Source organism: Anopheles arabiensis, chromosome 2 (assembly GCF_016920715.1).
Source record: "Anopheles arabiensis isolate DONGOLA chromosome 2, AaraD3, whole genome shotgun sequence".
Lineage (NCBI taxonomy): Eukaryota > Metazoa > Arthropoda > Insecta > Diptera > Culicidae > Anopheles > Anopheles arabiensis.
This window is the reverse complement of record NC_053517.1, coordinates 9,210,483-9,228,134: the sequence shown is the minus strand read 5'-3', so window position 1 is coordinate 9,228,134 and position 17,652 is coordinate 9,210,483. Positions and strand designations below refer to the sequence as shown.

Sequence of the window (17,652 nt, the reverse complement as noted above, 5' to 3'; positions counted from 1 at the left end):
GTGTGACGTGATTTTCCAGAAAGATAGAAAATGGTACGAACGTGAAGGGAATTTGGCATCAATTTACAAGTAGAGGGATTAGTAGCAAGTTTAGCCATGATTGCTCGGAAACCAAAAACAACAAAAATTGGCAAAAAAACAAGAAAAAACCTCAAACTGAAAAAGAACTGGCGGTACGCGCTTACGAATCGCACCGGCCAGGCAAATGTGCACTTTAAACATAACGTAAAGTTAATGAAACGTGTTCAGTTAGTGTGGTAAAAATATTGAAACCGAAATATGTGTGCTGGTTGTGGTGATCGGAATTGTAAGAAAAGTTAAGTAAAAAACAGTTTGGACAGAGTGCTGTGATACTGCACGCATACTGCAGCACACGTGGTGACCCCTTTGCTTCAGTAGCAAGTCGGTATTATGAAGAACTGTTCGTTGCTTGTATAAACTGTGCATCAAAACCAAATCTAATTAAATAAAAGTATTCGTTCGCCGTGCGCAAACATTACGCTGGACCTACCTGGAAAATACTTTTGAAAATACGCTCTGATTAGAGTCACCGGTGTTGGGTGCTGATTCAATCGAATCTGACTTGTGGCTGCTGCTGCCACCTTCGCCCGTCAATCCTTCAACCCAGGCCAGTGGGTAGGAGAGCCGCTTTAGCATCTAAAAAGGCCAAAAATACATCCGTTAGTTCTCCAATACACAAATTGCACGGCTTGAATGATACACCTACCTTGTTCTTTTTCGTTTCGCCACCCTTATCGAGCGATCCGGATCCGGCCGGACCGGTAGCACCGTGCGCATCGTGCTCGTCCACGCTGAAGCTCACGCTGGACGTCTTCTTCCGGCCACCGGCATCGGACGTCAGCGTGGACAGGGTGCTCTGGTGTGCGGACGACACCAGCGAGCTGCTGCTGCGTGGCGAGCTGTCGTGCAGGTGGGTCGGTGCAATCGTGAGCGGTGGGACCCAGTCCGCGCTCAGCACGATGTCCGCATCGCTGTACACTTTTTTCGCTGCGATCGGCGCCACAATGGGGATGCTGGCGACCGAGCTGGCCGCACTGCTGCCACTGCCCCCGGTGGCACCCGTCGTCAGTGAGGAGCCGTGGGCCGGGTCACGGATATCGATGCCGGAATCGTGGCACGACTGCTTCACCAGCTGCCCGTCACCGGCTGCCTCGGCGATCGGCGCTATCGGGGCGTGGTGGGCACCGTGGGCGCCTCCCGTTGCACCACCGCCGATCGACCCGGCGCCGGCCGTGGAGGAGGATGTAGCCGTAGCTCCGCTGCCGGTGCTTGCCGCCTCTTCGTCGTCCAGAGATCTTCGAGATGATGATTGATCGCAATAACACTTTAATCTATACGCTCTCCGGTAAGGAGCAAATGTAACAGCGCAGAATGGAAGCATGATGCGGGAGAGGTATGTTGTATGATGGGAATGAGGGGGCGCACGGTGAAATTGGGATGCGGGAGAAACGGAAACAAAAGCAGAAACGATGAAAATAAAATCGAGAAAAAACATGGTAAAATTGTAACAATTTCCTTAGGTAGAACAAACTTTTTAAACCAATTTAAATTACTCATCCCAGTGTTAGATTGTGTTTGTCGGTGATTGTGGTTACGCGAGAGTCACCAACAAATCTTATAATGTGTGTTACCAATCGCTTTATCACCTTAGGAATGTTGTTAGTAAATTTTACCAATGAAATCATAACATGCAATACTGTGTTTTGTGCTGTGATGACGTGTATGATGGAGGCAATGGAACAGCAACCAAAATGAACCCGCTTGCTAACCTGTCCTTGCTGGGAATTGCCCAGTGCTGGTCGAGTAGGCTTCTCCGCCGCTCCTCCAGGGAGCGCATGGTGGGATCCTCTAAGATACTGTTGGTCTTGGTTTGGTCAGTCTTATCGCCTGCCTGCTTCTGCTGCTGCTGCTGCTGCTCGTTCGAAGCACCGGCACTGTGGTCGAGGGAGTTGGGCGTGTGAGACTGGGACGAGTCACGATCGTACGACAGGAAGAGGGGCGGCTCAGTGGAGGACGCTTTCGGCTCCACCGAGCTGCCGCCGCTCTCCGTCGAGTCGCCGTGCAGGCGCTGCAGGTTGTTGGGCGTCACCAGGTCCCGCTCGAACGCTTTCGGAAATGCGTCCCCGTCCCGCTCGTTGCTCGAGCAGATCGACTCCTGATCGTCGCACCCTTCCACCGAGCCGACGCCCAGCTCCGGGAACGTTTCGTCCTTCACCAGCAGCGAATCCTTGCCGGGCGAGTGGGTATCGCAGCGCGAGCACGGTTTCTCCACCGGCACCGGATGGTAGATTTCGGCCTTCTCCGCCGTCTCGTTGCCACCGGTCGCACCCTGCACGCGCATATGGGCAATGTCGTTAAATATGGCCGCGTTCACGATGAACTCCATCGGCGCAATCACGCCGTAGCTTTCCGGCCCGTGCTCGATGACTAGCGGGTCCGACACGTTCGGATCGAACATGACGGCGTTCGGGGTGACGAGCAGTACGCCACCCACCACACCCTGCCCGTCGGTGATGTGCCGCACGTTAATCTTCAGGAAGCGCTGGATGGTGACGGGATCGTCGTCATCGGCACCGCCGGCCGCCGTGCCGGCAGTACCACCGCCTCCGCCACCACCGCCGGCGCCACCGCTCTGTGTGTTCGGTGAGGCGACGCGCTCGATGTGGCCCGGCTTCGGCGAGCCCGGGCGAAGTCCTTCCAGCAAATCTAAAAAGAAAAACGGAGCAGATATGAGGTATTAGTATCACGTTGGGTAGTGTTCTCGGGTAGTGTTAAGCGTGATAAGCGGGTCTGTACTGTACAGAGTGATTCACTATTTTGTTCCACTTTTAGTGGAACTTTAAGCTTGGAGCAGCAAAGAAACCTTGTTCATCTCAGACACAGCGCTTTGTGGATGTGTCAACATAGCCCATCAACCTGGAGGCGAACAGTTAATGTCGTCAGCAGCAAAGCAAACACACCGATGCAAAGATCAACAATCGCATCTCCTGTAACAAACCTGATAGCTTGTCGCGCAAAAAGTTAACTCCAAAATCCAGTGTCCACGAATCCATTTTTCACCTTTCCTCCAACAATCATTCAATCGGTATTGGATGAATTATAATGCACTACACACACACACACACACACTAAACAATTGTCTGCACTTGTCCGATCCGAGCGGCAGTAATCATTTGATTACAATTTGCGCACCACGCCGCACTACATTACTGGGCGGGCGAACTAGCGCATCTGTCACCGCCGGTCCCTATTGGGCAATCCGCAGCAGGGTAACAGTGTACGTACGACGATCACAGCACGGAAGCTTTACAAACACAACCGGCACCCAACCAACCAACCAACCAACAACGATGATCCGGCTGCTGCCGGCGACTGTGCGACGTGGTATATGAGTTGCATTTGTGTGGGAAGGCACAATTAACACAATCCCGCAAAGATTCTTATTGCGCTATCGGCTTTGCGTGCGTGTGTTGGTGAGAAAATGGTTCCAGTTTTTTCTTATCATTGTTGTCACACTCGGTTCGTCATGTGGGGCAGGGGCTACAATGCCGCCAAATCTTTTTTGAATGCCATTGGGACAGTACTGGCAATACGTTTCAGCAGAATGAGAAACAACATTACGAACAATTAGCAAAGCCTTAATAATTAATGCGACTTTTGTTTTAAAGAATTATAATTCGCCCTCTCCCTGCCGCTCGGGGATTGGATGTGAGGTGTAATGGAGTTTTAATGGCAATTTCGAAATTCTCGTGTGACTCAATACTGTGCTGTTTGTATCGGAGAGTGTTGTTTATCAGTTCAAATGGCAACTAATAAATATTTAGTATTCTTTTATTAACTGGGAATGGTCCACCACCATTCAAGGCTAGGATAATCTTCAGATGTGTTTTAACTACAGAAAACATGAAATTAAAATCATTTCCAAATGAAATACAATCTCAGAAACATCATCTGTGTACTGCACATGGGCAAATTAGCACAACTAAATTACAACGGATGCATTTCCGTTCTGCGATAAAAACACACATACACACCATTTGCTCTAAAACGAAAAAGCATTTACTAACCAGCGTGCTTGTGGCATCGATAGATAGTGTAAAGCACACGTAATATCTTCCATCCCACACTTACCTCCATTCTTGCAAAACACCACCGTTTTCAACATTTGATCAAATATTTACACCGATTCCCGCACTTTGCCCATGGACAAACCGAGACCGACCCGCTGACGTCGGTCTGACTCTTCTCTATTGGCGTGAAGGCAACAGTGCCAGACCGTCATCCAGCTCGGTGGGACGCAATTTTAGGAAAGTGCAATTCCAAACACAATTCACAAACAAATTCGCACCGCATTGAATGCACCCTCGGGTTGCAAAATTATATCGACAACAGCTGCGTGGACAACAACACACCCTAGAGAGAATACAACACACACAAACCCACACACACACACACCAATACACACACGTGGTTTTGACAGCCGCGAAGCAGCGTTTTTCGCCCGTCATTTCGCTCGTGCAACGCGAGCGAAAACAGCAAACCCACAGTATATTCCCGCACTATGGGCCAATGAGCACCACAGTGGGAGCTGGTTCGTTCAAACCGGTTGGTGAATAGAAAACTCGTTGGAAATATTTTGTCACAGCATTACACGATATATTGCGCTGTAGATGGCGTACCTTTTTCGTCCTGGGACAAATCTTCCTGTGAGCCCTTGCGGCGACCATCGGTGGGACTGTTGGAGGAACGTTCCGTGCTAGCATCGGACTCGCCATCCGCGCTCGCTTTGGCATTTTTGTCCGGCACGAGCAGCTGCTGCCCGGAGTAGATGAACGAACTGGCCAAACGGTTCAGCTGCGTCAGCTCTGACGGGGTCGTATCGAAGCGGGCCGCCACCGATGTCAGCGTGTCCCGGTCCTTCACTGTGTACGTAATGGTGGGTATCGTGGGCATCGAGCGCTTCTTTTCGCCATCTGCGGGAAGAGGAAAAGGCGGGAAATTAGAGCTATTTGTACTGTAAATCGAAAACAGTTCACCGAAACATTTAACCACATATGGCAAGTAGGGAAAGTGATGTCCACTAAACCTTGCTGGCTTGGGCTGGAACGCTGATTTGGCTGCTGAAAGCTCCACAAGCTGTACGATGGGTCAATGCGCAGCAACGGCGTGCAGCAGTTCAGCCGTTTCGTAAAGACAACGATAAATGCGTACTGCAGCAACGGCTTTTCCCGGCGACACAGTATAAACGTTTTTCGTTGCATCTCTGCACCCATGAATGGTTGGGTACGCCCGGGAGCTTATCGACCCGTCTTCACTCGTCAAACACTACGGATCGTATGGACCCCTCGGGATGGCCAGCAGCAAACCAAGAATTGTTTGTACGTTTTCACTTTCCGCTCGAAGCCCACTGACGCCACACACAACTGAGTGAGATTTTTGATAAATCTGCTGACAAAAGCATACCCTGTCTTTAAAGAAGCTCATATTTGTTTGAAACAATGTAAGAAGATCGAGCGCAGCGCAGGGCATAGAGCAACGCGGCAAATGTAAATAAAGCCCGCTGGAGGAGAGTAAGGAGCACCGCTCTCGCCACTTAAGGGATAATAGTTTCGGCGCCTCAGTCTTGATTCCGAAGTGGGTGCAGCAGTGTGAAAGCCATGTAGCTGGAGCTGGCTGGCTGGCAAGCGCAACAAAGTTGCACTAGTTGCGAGGAATCTGTTTTATGTTTATTTATTGATTGCTGGTGGTGCTTATGCCACCGCAGCATTGGGAGGCTAAACATTGTGTGCAGGACACATAGAACGGAGACGATGGGCAGGGCTTTCTTTCTTGTTTGCCATCGTGAACCATTTATGGTTTTTAGCTCAAACGGTTCTAAAGCTACAGCGGACACCACACATGATGCAAACAGATATTACCTTTTGATAGTCGATCGATGCTTTCGAATCTACCCTCAACCTTTGAGCGCAGCGAGTCTAGATCGAACGGTGCGGCCAGTCCATGATCGACACTCCTGGATTTGCTCCTGTTTTGGTGAGTAACGAGAAGAAAGAAAAAAGAAGAAAATATATTATTCACTGCGCACACACTGGTATGCATCTCGAATGCCAACCAAAACGGCACGAACGGCACGTTACTTCGGCCATTCGCGACAATGCTGTACTGCCGGGTCGTAAAACGGTCGTACCATAATTCACTTAAATGGACAGTAAAGATTTTGTCTGTTTTTTTTTGTTCTTCTCCCTCTCTATCAGGCTTGTGATTCAAATCGTTCGATAAGATCACACACACACCCCCCGCAGGAGGGTAAATCACAGGCCAGGTAACACAGAACGACAGGCATACACATCTACCACACACGTGCAGGATCTATGGGGCGAGGCGCGCGGGCTTTATTGTACGTGCTTGGAGTAATATTAGCAATTAAAAGCGAACTAAACACTTTTACTACCATCTACTACTTACTTGCGCTGTCTACTTGGCGGGTATAAATTTATGATAGATTAAGATAGTCACATACACGTATGGCCACGGTCAATAAAGTAAAAACAATTTCTTTTTCCCATGGTAGGTTTGGCCAAAGCATAATCAAACAGACTTGTTAGTAGTGCATTAAGTGCGAAAATTGGCCTTCTAGAACGTTTAAGTATAGCTAATTACAGGTTGAGATAATTAAATTATCGCCATTTGAATTAACAGCCGCAAAATGTGTCGTCCCCGCTTTTTACTGTTGGTGTGCTAAATTTCTATTTTTATCATGTTTACTTCGATGGATAGCAAACAAATCCGATCACGTGTTAATCGACACAGGAATCGGGTTCGATTATGCGCAGAATTAAAAGCTCACGAAATGCCCGTCTCTGTTCGAACAGAAGCGAAAAGCGATCCATGGCTAATAGAGCGACCGGGCAGGAGCAAGTTGTCACACTTGCTAATTGGATAATTATAACGATCACTGCTGCTCAGTTTCCTATCCTGTACCTTTATGCGGTTGGAGTCTTTTTGGTCGTTATTTGTACCATGACCGGATAGCTGCAGGCTTTACAGTATGTGATTGTACGGAGTAAATACGCAATGGCCTGATAATAGTGGACGATGAAATGATAATAGATTTACCACGTTTATAGTATAGATAGTATGCACAAACACAATCATCACATTTACTAACAACGGAAGGTTCTGAAAAATACTGGTATATTTATATTATTCCATTAATACTATTCAGACGACTTTTCATACATCATACCTTAACTTCACATTTCATAGGTACCGAGTGTCAGTTTTCAGGGCATTTACGATTAAACGCATAATCGATCACTGCCCCAATGTACATCACATACTAAGGAGTAAACTTTACTGCAACAACTGCCATCATGTCACATTTGACATTAATAGTGGCACCTGCCACTTAGGTTCCACTGTAAGAGAGTAAATGTTCGACAGAAGCAGCTGTTTGCCTTTTCGCGACAATCCTGCTCGCGACTACCCGAAAGGGGGGGTTATGGGTATTCAAATAGGTTAAACATTACTGTATGGTTTCTCACCGCGTTCTCTTGCAAGTTACCTTTCAACCCTGTCAAACCTCATGCTGCTTTAATAGTTAAGCAAAAGACCATGTCTATGAACTTGATTTATAGTGCCGCAGAAGGCACACACCAAACTTCCTCCCGTGCTCTGCTCCACAAGCTGTAAAATTTTCTTGACGAATCACCAGCAATATGCCGCGACACGACCTCCATTGTCGCGCGAATGGCAAGATCTCCCTTTCGCATCTCTCTCCTTGAACGGCCACATCGAGGTTCATAAATCATGGCATCCGCCTGGCAAGTGTGACTTTAGTCGGGTAAAATTCCTCCACTAATGCTTTGTCGCCGCCGAGAAGCAGCACAACCACGATAGGTGTAGGTTTCAAATCAACTTCCAGTGAAGCTGAGCTCCAACAACTACGCATCCGATGCCTATTCATCTATCGAGCAGTGCCGATAGTTCATCGTTCGTTGGCTGTGATCACGGCCCGCATCATCTCTTCCGTTTTTGCCTAGACAAACATACATCTCATGAGCCAGTGACCTGGTGGCGGTGACTGTTCGTGGTCACTATTTCAATGGATATGAGGGCTGGTGGAGGGGTAGGGCTGGAGAGAAAATACCATACGCGGCCATCAAGGAAAACTTTTGCACCACATTAAACCAGAATGAATGCTTCCGGTAGAGCACGATTAACTTGTCGTACGCATACACTTGCTCTGCTCCCATTTACCTACCCTTCCTCTACATACGAGAGGAGGAGGGGGAGAGCTAGCGGGTTGGTGTCTCTGGGTGCATTTGTGCGCTTCCCCTCGCCGACAGAAAACCTGCGCAGAAAGCTCCATTGACTTACTGGGCTGACTTACACTAGAGGAGGCACGACGGGGGTCTTTGACAGCGAGCAGTGAGTTGAGAGATGAAATCAGCACTATTATAGCTGCAGGCTTCGAACCAGTGTGCTTTTTAAAATGGAATGAATGACAGTCAGTGAACGTTGTCGCACCGCACTTGCCAATCTCTGCTGTGTGCCACTGCGCCAGTGTCCCGACGTCAGCTATCGAGAGTGAGGGAGAGAGAGAGAAGGGCAACAACACCTGATGGCTAGCGGGTGGCGTGAATCAAGATAATTATAACACAAATTTGACACGATCAGTAGCTTCGAACTCTACTACACAGTGGATGCCGCTGATGTATGGCGTTGTCGTAGGACATGCCTGCGACTGTACCTCTACCATGGACTTCCCTCCCCGGGGGGCGAAGGTTACTCGGTGGTCGGCTCTAGAATCTCTACAATCGGTATCGGTAGTAGATTTAACGCAATCGATACCGCACATTAGTGAGGCCCAGCTACTAAGGAAAGGGAAGGCGAACATATGCACCCCTTTACGCGCGTGTGTGTGTGCTTAGTACTGTGACCTGTAAAGGAAGCGTAACATCTGGCACCGAATGGTGGAAAAATGCAGTTTACGCTGTAGTTACGGCAAGCGGCGGCATCATGAGGGCGAGACAAATAGATGGACTTTGGTTGTAGATTGACATGATATATGTGCGGAGTCGCTAAGTTTGATCGAGTATGTATATATATATATATGTGTGTGTGTTTATGGCTGACAAAGTCACACACACACACAGTGTCTGCGACCGAGGAACGTCTATTGATTAAAGTGAAAGATCTTATCATCTGACGTTAAAAGCGATCAAGTCGTCAGCATTGTTCGAGGTCATGTCGGAGCGTACGGATCGATTGGATACGGTTGACCACAGCCTTATAATTAAATTATGCACGATAAATCTGTCAATCCGTGACGTTACAGACCCAACCACATCGATTAGTGTTCTCATAGCAAAGGAAGGAATTAATACCTTAAAAAGTGAAATGAACCGAAAGCAACCAAGCAACGACACTCGGAGTAGGAGACGCTTCGGTCCGCACCAAACCCTCCGGAGCCCTTTCCAACTACTTATGGTTTCGAGAGCGGTGTTACGACTGTTCCGCATGATTGCGATTTTGGCATGCTGCTCTCCGAAGGTGTACAAATGTGTAGGAAACCCGATTGGAGTACGGTTTAAGGGTGGTTGCCGGAGCAGCAGTTGATAGCAGCGAAGCAAGCCCTTTTTCAGGTGCGAGCTGCGTAATATGCGCACATCCAACCACCAACGGGCATTGCGTATGGGTGAAGAATTTCAAGTTCAAAGCACCCGGCACCACACACGACACCGATTCGAACACCGATTCCAAGCAATTGCGTCCATCATACTGGGTTGTCCCCGGCCACCTGGAACGAAAGCGCTGCACGCTTTCGACCACCAAACACCGAGGGAGCGCTACTGCAGACGATTGGCCGGAAATTGATCCCAATCCCGGTGCCAATCGAGCGGAGCGAAAACCGCAAATTCGAGTGACATTGAACCTATCCGGAAAAAGGTTGACCCGAGTTGGTTCCACCGTTCCAGAGAGAGAGAAGATGGAGCAATCTATTTTCATTATGTTGTAGTTGTGTTTTTCACAACTTTTCGTAACAACCCGTGAGTTAAGGAAAAGATTTGAAGTAGTGTGCGCTACTTAAAAACATCATAATACATCATAACATCATAATAAAAGATTACAGTTAAGATAATATGATCTTAAGATAGAAAGGTTTATTATACTGAATTGCATCCACAACAAAAATAATGATCTTGTATAGTCGAACATCTTTGCGTTTATGACTAGCCATAACAAATGCAGATCTGATCAACAAAATGAGATCAGCTTGAATAGGGTTTACCTTTCCTCTTACTTTCAAGGTTTGCAATAGCGAGCGGCAAGCAGACGAGCAGACTGATGAATCGGGCAGGTTCTTGAGAAGCTGTGTTAACTTCAAACTTAAAAGTGAACTGAATTTAACTGGTGGTGACTGTACGGGGTCAATTGTGGGCTTGAAGAGCACCAATAATACTTAAGATTGTTCTGACAATGTATTTAAACTATATTTTTATGTTTTGTTCAATTTTCGATGCTGAATTATTGTCGATGGGATTACAATATCGGATGGTCTGTACTTTATCATCTTGTTGGCGTAATGACTTCCTCGCTGTCAACCTGCCCTTACACTGCACTACTAGGCTTGGTCAGTCAGTTCATGCTACGTTCTATGTGGGAATCAATTCACTAATAAAAGATTAAAGTTCTTTTAAACCGATTTAACATCAGCTTGCTAACATACCATAACCAACACCCATTACACATTGTCAGCCCTCAGTTTTCGCTCAGCATCTCAGAAGTAGTCAGTAGTTTGAATTGTAGTGTATCTAGGACATTGTACGCTTTATTGCCCGATAGCTTCATTTGCCCGGACAGGGTTCGACACAATCCCACACTCGTCATGGTTCTGCCGCCTTACGCCATGCTGCCATATATGCAAAAGAACACACACACACACACACACAGGATATGCAAATAGGCAACGTTTCCCAAAGTGTGGAAAGGAAGTACATTCGAACGGTATACGTCCGCTCCAGGCGTCCGTGCCTTGCGGGGCCGAAGCTAATTATGCACGGAGCTGAGCGCGGTATTAGTAGACCCCCATCCGAGACATTATTACACACCCCGTTGCAAAGGGTGGTAAACAAATCCCGAAGGTTATTGACAGTGTGTGTCATTCGACAAATCGATCGACCCAACCTCACACTTTTATCGACCCCGCGGCGGTGTGTATTGCAATTGTTTTCGATTAGACACACTGTTACGCACCCCGAGCGCATTTCGGAGGATGGTGTTTAATGTCAAGGTGAAAGATACGGCTTGCTATAAAACAACAAAAAAAAATGCTGCTCTCTCTGTTAACCGTGTCACACGGCAAGGGAAAAAGCACATAGTCATTCGTAGTTTTGTTTAGTGTTACACTGCACGACATACAATACCGCACACGCAATGTAACGCACGTTACGAAACGTGCCCTTGGGTTGTAGTGGTGCCCCATCCGCCCTCCCCCCTCGAATGTACTCGATTTTGGACAACGAATTTGGCTAATTAGTACACACATGGGGACGTGGGACCATGAAACTCGCACGAAATTAAACGCACTGACTGAATCAATAACAAACGAAAGTAATGTTATGCAATTAAGCGATACGGTTTATCACGTCTTTCCTTCCTCTGAACCTGTTAATGAGTATCTGGGCATTGTGCTATTTCTTACCACTAATATTGATGATCTTCAAAGTCCAATGTTCCAATTCATTTACACACTTTCAATCATTCAATGTGTTCAACCAACAAAAGAGACAAATCTGGCAAACCACCACAAACACACATAAATCAAGAGATTGCGCCAACTGGTCGAACAGATCTTTACGCTGTGGTGTTAACGGTTGACCATCAACCGGCATCCCCCACGACTGGTCATTCAATCGATTTTGATTCATCTGATTGGGCAACCAATAAATCGAATGCTAGGAAACGCTCGAAATGAACGTTTGGAAACGATTTTATACACACGAACCTCTCTATCGTATCGCCGCCGCTCGCAGGAAGTGTCGTGTGCCGAAGCTTTGTTACGAGGTTGCAGTAAACAAAACAAAAACATGATGATAAATCGCCGAACATCTGTAGCTACCTAGCGTGCGATCGGTTAGCGGCTTACGTTTGATCGAATCATATATTTTTCTTCACCAACGGGAAGCGGCAGTGTGCGAGAGACCCACTTCCAGGTGAAGGTCAACACAGCGATACTGTCTGTTGATCGCTGGGTGTTGTTGTTGTTGTTGTTGTTGTTGTTGTTATTGTTGTTCTGTTGTGGCACTCCGTTACAATCCATCCATCATCACACTCAAAGGGTCAACTGAAAAGGGCCCCTTCTTAACTCCAGTCCCTTCATGAATCACGCATCGTTGCGTTGCGGCAAGCGGAGTGACAGATAAAAATAGACTTAAGATAGAGCATCGCACCGCATTCGATGCTGGCCGAAAATAGTGACACCGGGGAAGCCGGCCACCATCATCACGTGAACCACGCGTTATGGGCAACAACATCAAGAAGGCAAATTGCGTGTCAGGCGCTTGTGCGGAAGCTAAGAATGTTTCGGCCGGTAGTAAACAACAACCATAGTGCCGGCGTTGTGTAGTAGTTGTCGAAGAAACGTGGCGTTAAACAAATTTATGATCATACATTATTGTTAGACCTCCACCCTGCTCGTGCAGAGCTGCCCATTTTTCGGCAGTTCAATGCTTTAACAATACCCAATCAATCAATCAAAGTAGTGGTTTGTGAGTTAAGGTGTTAAAACGGTAACGAAAACCGATCGTTAGCGATCGTGTGGTGCTTAAAAAAATAACTGAAATAAATGAAAAATTGAACTTAAAATCGAAAAAAAAAACATAAATCAAATAAAACTAACCTTCGGTATGGCGGGCTACTGAGTGTATCGGAGCTTTTCGACAGTATCACATCCTGACTAGCTCTACGAGTCCTGTGTGTCAGTGAAACAAAAATCGACGACGAATGCAACACGAACACACACAGACGACAGGATAGATTACATTCGTGCCATTAGAGACAGTCGGGCGCCAAACGTGGAAAGGGAGCAAGGAGTGCAGGCAATGGGATGCAGGACACGTACAGTAGAGAACGGATGAAATAAACAGATAAGGAAAAACAAACAAAAAATGATAATTAATACACTGGAAAATTGCGCTAGCTGTAAATGGAAAGGAGTGAACATAAGGAGTGAAAATAAAAGTTAATTATTAAACACAACGCAATAAAACAACAAAGGTCCTAATTCTACAACTAAAACAAAACTCATCAAATAAAGGGTGACCCAATCTTTTGGCAAATTATAAACAAACATTGATGATTATCTCATGAGGAAAAGAAATTTGAAAATCCTCACAATGACCTGATATTGACAAGCTAGGCAGCAAACAAATTTCGTTTTGTATGCCCTTGGTTCCAGTTCCAGACATTTTTCGGCCGTCCATCTAATCTGCAAAAGGTAGCACACCCTATCTCAGAATCAGATTTCTTTTTCCAGCCTTTGCGCACTGTGAGTTTTGGTTGCATCGTTCCGAAAGGCTTACAAGCCAAAGCCTTTCTGGTAGTTCGGGGTTGATAACGGAGCCCCACCAAAAAAACAATATTATCATTTTAAAAGCGCAACAAAATTCAATCAAATTAGGTCGCCAGCTCCGATAGCTGATTTCTAATTAGGTATGGCTCGGATGAGCGCTGATGATGGTCTGGCGCTTGATTTTAAGCAAATTCAACAATATATACTTGCGAACAAGTTATATAACACACATTGCGATGTTGTTGCTATAGCCTAAGATGTAGAAAAGTAATATAATTGTTTTTTCTTCTTCCAGATGACACATCACCTTAAACGACCTAAGGGCGCTAGTGGGAGTGGGCACGTATGAATCATTATATCGAAAATCGCCCATCAATATAACAGGGATAAACACAGTCTGCGCGATTTGAGATAACACGGCGTAACGGATTTCCTTACCAGTAGTGCTCCTTAAATTTAGATAAGTGACTTTTAATCTTTTTTGGCTTTTCCATCGTTCGGTATTGTGCCCGTTCGTTTCGCAGAAACTCCGTATGCACACATTCAAGGTCACACACACAATTTATTTGTTGTTGTTTTACACATACACATTAACTAAACTGCAATCAGTGCCGAAATTCTAGGCCCCAAGTTATAGGGTAGGATACTAAAGGCCACTATTATTCTGGAATAATCTACGCTTCACCCAGAATACGAGCTTCACGAATCTGTGTACTTTTTCTTTCTTCAATTATGCACACTCGTTTGTCACTGTATCCACTCCACTCTATTAAACGATTTCACAAGCAATTTTAGTAAGGCGGGAAAAAAACAACAAGCAAACACCAACAAAACAACAAATGCCCCCTCAGTAGCGATGATATGTAGGGACTTAAAACTCTGGCGCGCGCGCGCTCGCGCTCTCACTTGTATATAGTGACCTCCGTCGTGACCGGTATAACAAACCCGAATGTTGTGCAGAACCGAGTTCGTCCAGCAAACGAAGGGCGACAAAGTGCGTTCCCTTTGCGCGATAACAAATACTGTCCACCTCGTAGGTGGGCCCCTCCAGACACACGGTGACGATTATGATGATGGGCCGCGCCTGATAAGCATTCGCCCTCTTTCGGAAGAGACGGCAGGGTTTGTTCAAGATTTCGTAGCAGAACCACAACAGAGTGCACACACAGGGAGCTTGTAGGACTTGACTACCTGTGTTGGGTGGATTGGGGCGGCAAGGTGATCCCAAATATTGATTCCTGCTGCAGTGTGCAGGCTCTGGGTATCACCACTTCAGTCGGGCGGAACCTACTGCCGCTTATCTGGTCCGGTCCGGACAAAACGGTCCGAGACCACACCACACGCGTGACGGTATGAGGTGAGAATGGATGAATGTGTGTGTGTTCGCTTTTTTTTTATTCTGTCGCCCCTTCCATTCTTGTTGGAATGTTATCGTGCGGACTCATTTCTTTGCGGGTTCTATTGGCGGAAAAGGGCATGGGGAAGCATTACCCCCCTTCTGGGCGCACGTGACATCGTGCTTCAGATGATAGTGGAACGAACTCTGGCTGCATGTGCATTGGTAGCCATTCACACGCAAAGCAAAAGTGTTTGCTGAAACACTGCGCTGAACCGATCGTTAATCCTTCGGCTGTGTTCTTGCAGGATCTCGAGTACTGTTCGCACTGGATTAAAGGAGTGCAGGATGTGGTTTGTTTGCTTCAGCGGACTTTGTGCTGCCGGAAATCTGGGTGCATCTGATTCGGTCATAAAGACCATAGAAATGTTTCAAATGACTACCGAATAGAACATGACGGCATTTTTGTAGGTAGCATGATAACCTGCCATGTTTTGATCGAAGTGTCAACATATGTTATGTAAACATTTTGAAATGATTCATATTTATTCTACGTAGTGTGGTACGTTTTGAATGGTACGATGTGAGCGCACTGATTGAACCATCCCGCTGTGACTGTTCAATCGAAGGGAGATAAGTTATGATTTATCACCATTCTTTTTTTTTTGCTTCGTGTAGGAGGTGGAGCCCGAGATAAAGATGATGTGGCGATGAAGGAGTTATCTAATGCCACATTCGCATTCGGTTGCATGATAAGCACAAATGTTCGTGAGTGTTTGTGGTAAAATTAATCTCAAGGCCCTATCGATCTCTCTGTTAAACGGATCACATTTGTTTGCTTGTTGCTAAGATATTGCATCATCTCACCATTATTAACACACATTTTAAGAGTTCGCACAATACAGTGGAAGCACCCAGACGGTCGTCTTTCGGGTTACAATAACTGGGCAATCAGAAGAACATCATCCTTCAATTCGCTCTTATTTTCGCTCTGCTGAAATAAAATGTCAGCATATGAAAGCGCATCAATAGGCAGCATCGGTAACGCCAAGAGAATCGATAGAAACGATCGATTCAAAATTCATTCTCCATCACTCTTCGTGCACTTCTAACGCACGAATGGAAGAAGTGTTCGGTGACGGTATAAGTGCAACCCATAATCTGAAGTACGCGCCGTCAAGCACTTGGGTGACATTATCATCCTGTCAAGCACCTCCATCGCAAGCCAACGACAAACGTGCCCCGTGCAGAGGCACTGTTTACTCGAAGCCCGACCGTCAGCTGCTTCCGCTTGATTCTCGTGCGCGTAATGGGTTGAAGATGAATTGTATTCTAAAAGCCAATCGATTTATCCCTGCGCTTTATGTCAAAATCAAAATGTCGTGCCTGCGAAAGCGGGATATCGACCACCAGAAGAAGGGAGAGTGGAAGGGAGTTTATGGCATTTGTTGCCTCATCTGTACACGGCCGATAAATACGACGCTTTACGATGGACAGCAATCAGGCGGTGTGAGCTGCTGGCCACTAGCCACAAGAGCATTAGTTTTCAAGTGCTCATCTTTTTTCTTTGCTGTACAGCAGCAGCTCCATTCTGTTCTATTTGTTCAGAAATAGAGTGAAACGAATGAATAAACGATGGCAGCTAGAAGAAACGGTGCAAACGATTCCCGTACGATTCTGGCATTGGACATGCAAACACAAACTATTTCTGTACCAAACCAGCAGCAGCAGCAGCAGCAGTCGCGCGGTTACTGCCAGACTTCGACAATGGAGTGATGTCACGCACGGGACGAGCTGCCTGTCATCAGTCACGTAGCCATGTCCAGATGCGTTGGAAATGAGGGTTAGCCTTCAACCTGAGACTGACTGGGCGGAAAACGGAAGCAAACAAATGGAACCGTCTCGGTCTCGGTTTTCTAAAGCGAGCATCGCTCGCAGCCACAAGAACAGCAGCAGCCTTCCCACGGAGATAGGTCCCAATTGAGATCAATCAATCGGTGCTGCTTTGGTGGGGGCTTCGCCGTCTCTACCAACAATAATAACGTGGGTCTGGGGTACGTGACGATTACTGCCTACTGTTTGTATAACTGGGCAAATAAAACTGGAAAGCAGAAAGTTAAGTTAGGTACACGGGATAATCGGTAAATCAACAAAAGATCGATAAGGCGGGAAATTGAATCTGATTTCTGGTTGTTTCCTTTGCCGAATGGTCATAGTTTTCATGCTAGTTTCCAACGACTTTTCATTCAACTGGAAACTTTAGTCATCAAAGTCACCGACCGGATAGAGCAAGACAGCAACGTACTGCAACGCATGCAGTTTATGCAATAGGGAAGTAGGTCACGGTCAGATTTACAAGTGCAAGCTGAAGCGACAACATGTGCCGCTAGGTTGCTGTTTCAGTAAAAGTTTCGTCGCGTTGGGAGGGTGTAAAATGCCCGAAGCCATCGGTTCAAACACACACTGACAAGATACTATCACACTGATAACACCCAGCTATGCTATCTCCAGGTCTGGATGTATTGATAAACAGCAGTGTTGTGTTTCCGAGACTAGACTAAGAGAACGCCGTCGTCTGAGCAGAGCATCGAGTTTGAAGAGCTCTATTGTAAGGCAAAACTTTGACAAATGATTTCCAGCTAGTGTTTGGCAGGTTAAAGGTTAAGCGTTAATACAGGAAGGTATCCGTCTCAATGTAAAACTCATGATGATAAATTGC

General features: G+C 46.5%; 1 protein-coding gene across 25 annotated transcripts in view; it reads right to left on the bottom strand.

The window, feature by feature from the left end:
• LOC120896066 (TLD domain-containing protein 2) overlaps window positions 1–17,652 on the bottom strand; it is a 107,438-nt gene that overhangs the window by 27,275 nt on the left and 62,511 nt on the right. For 14 of the 25 annotated variants that reach the window (XM_040300056.1, XM_040300045.1, XM_040300019.1 and 11 more), the window contains 6 exons: window positions 12,926–12,997; window positions 5,940–6,046; window positions 4,701–4,994; window positions 1,791–2,727; window positions 728–1,352; window positions 512–657 (listed from right to left, as the gene is read on the bottom strand). In XM_040300056.1, the coding sequence (XP_040155990.1) occupies window positions 512–657; window positions 728–1,352; window positions 1,791–2,727; window positions 4,701–4,994; window positions 5,940–6,046; window positions 12,926–12,997 (2,181 nt within the window). Of the gene's footprint in view, window positions 1–511; window positions 658–727; window positions 1,353–1,790; window positions 2,728–3,019; window positions 3,245–4,152; window positions 4,419–4,700; window positions 4,995–5,107; window positions 5,310–5,939; window positions 6,047–12,925; window positions 12,998–14,035; window positions 14,545–17,652 lie in introns of those variants that run through there. The other 11 variants (XM_040300008.1, XM_040300166.1, XM_040300173.1 and 8 more) reach the window with 7 other exon arrangements.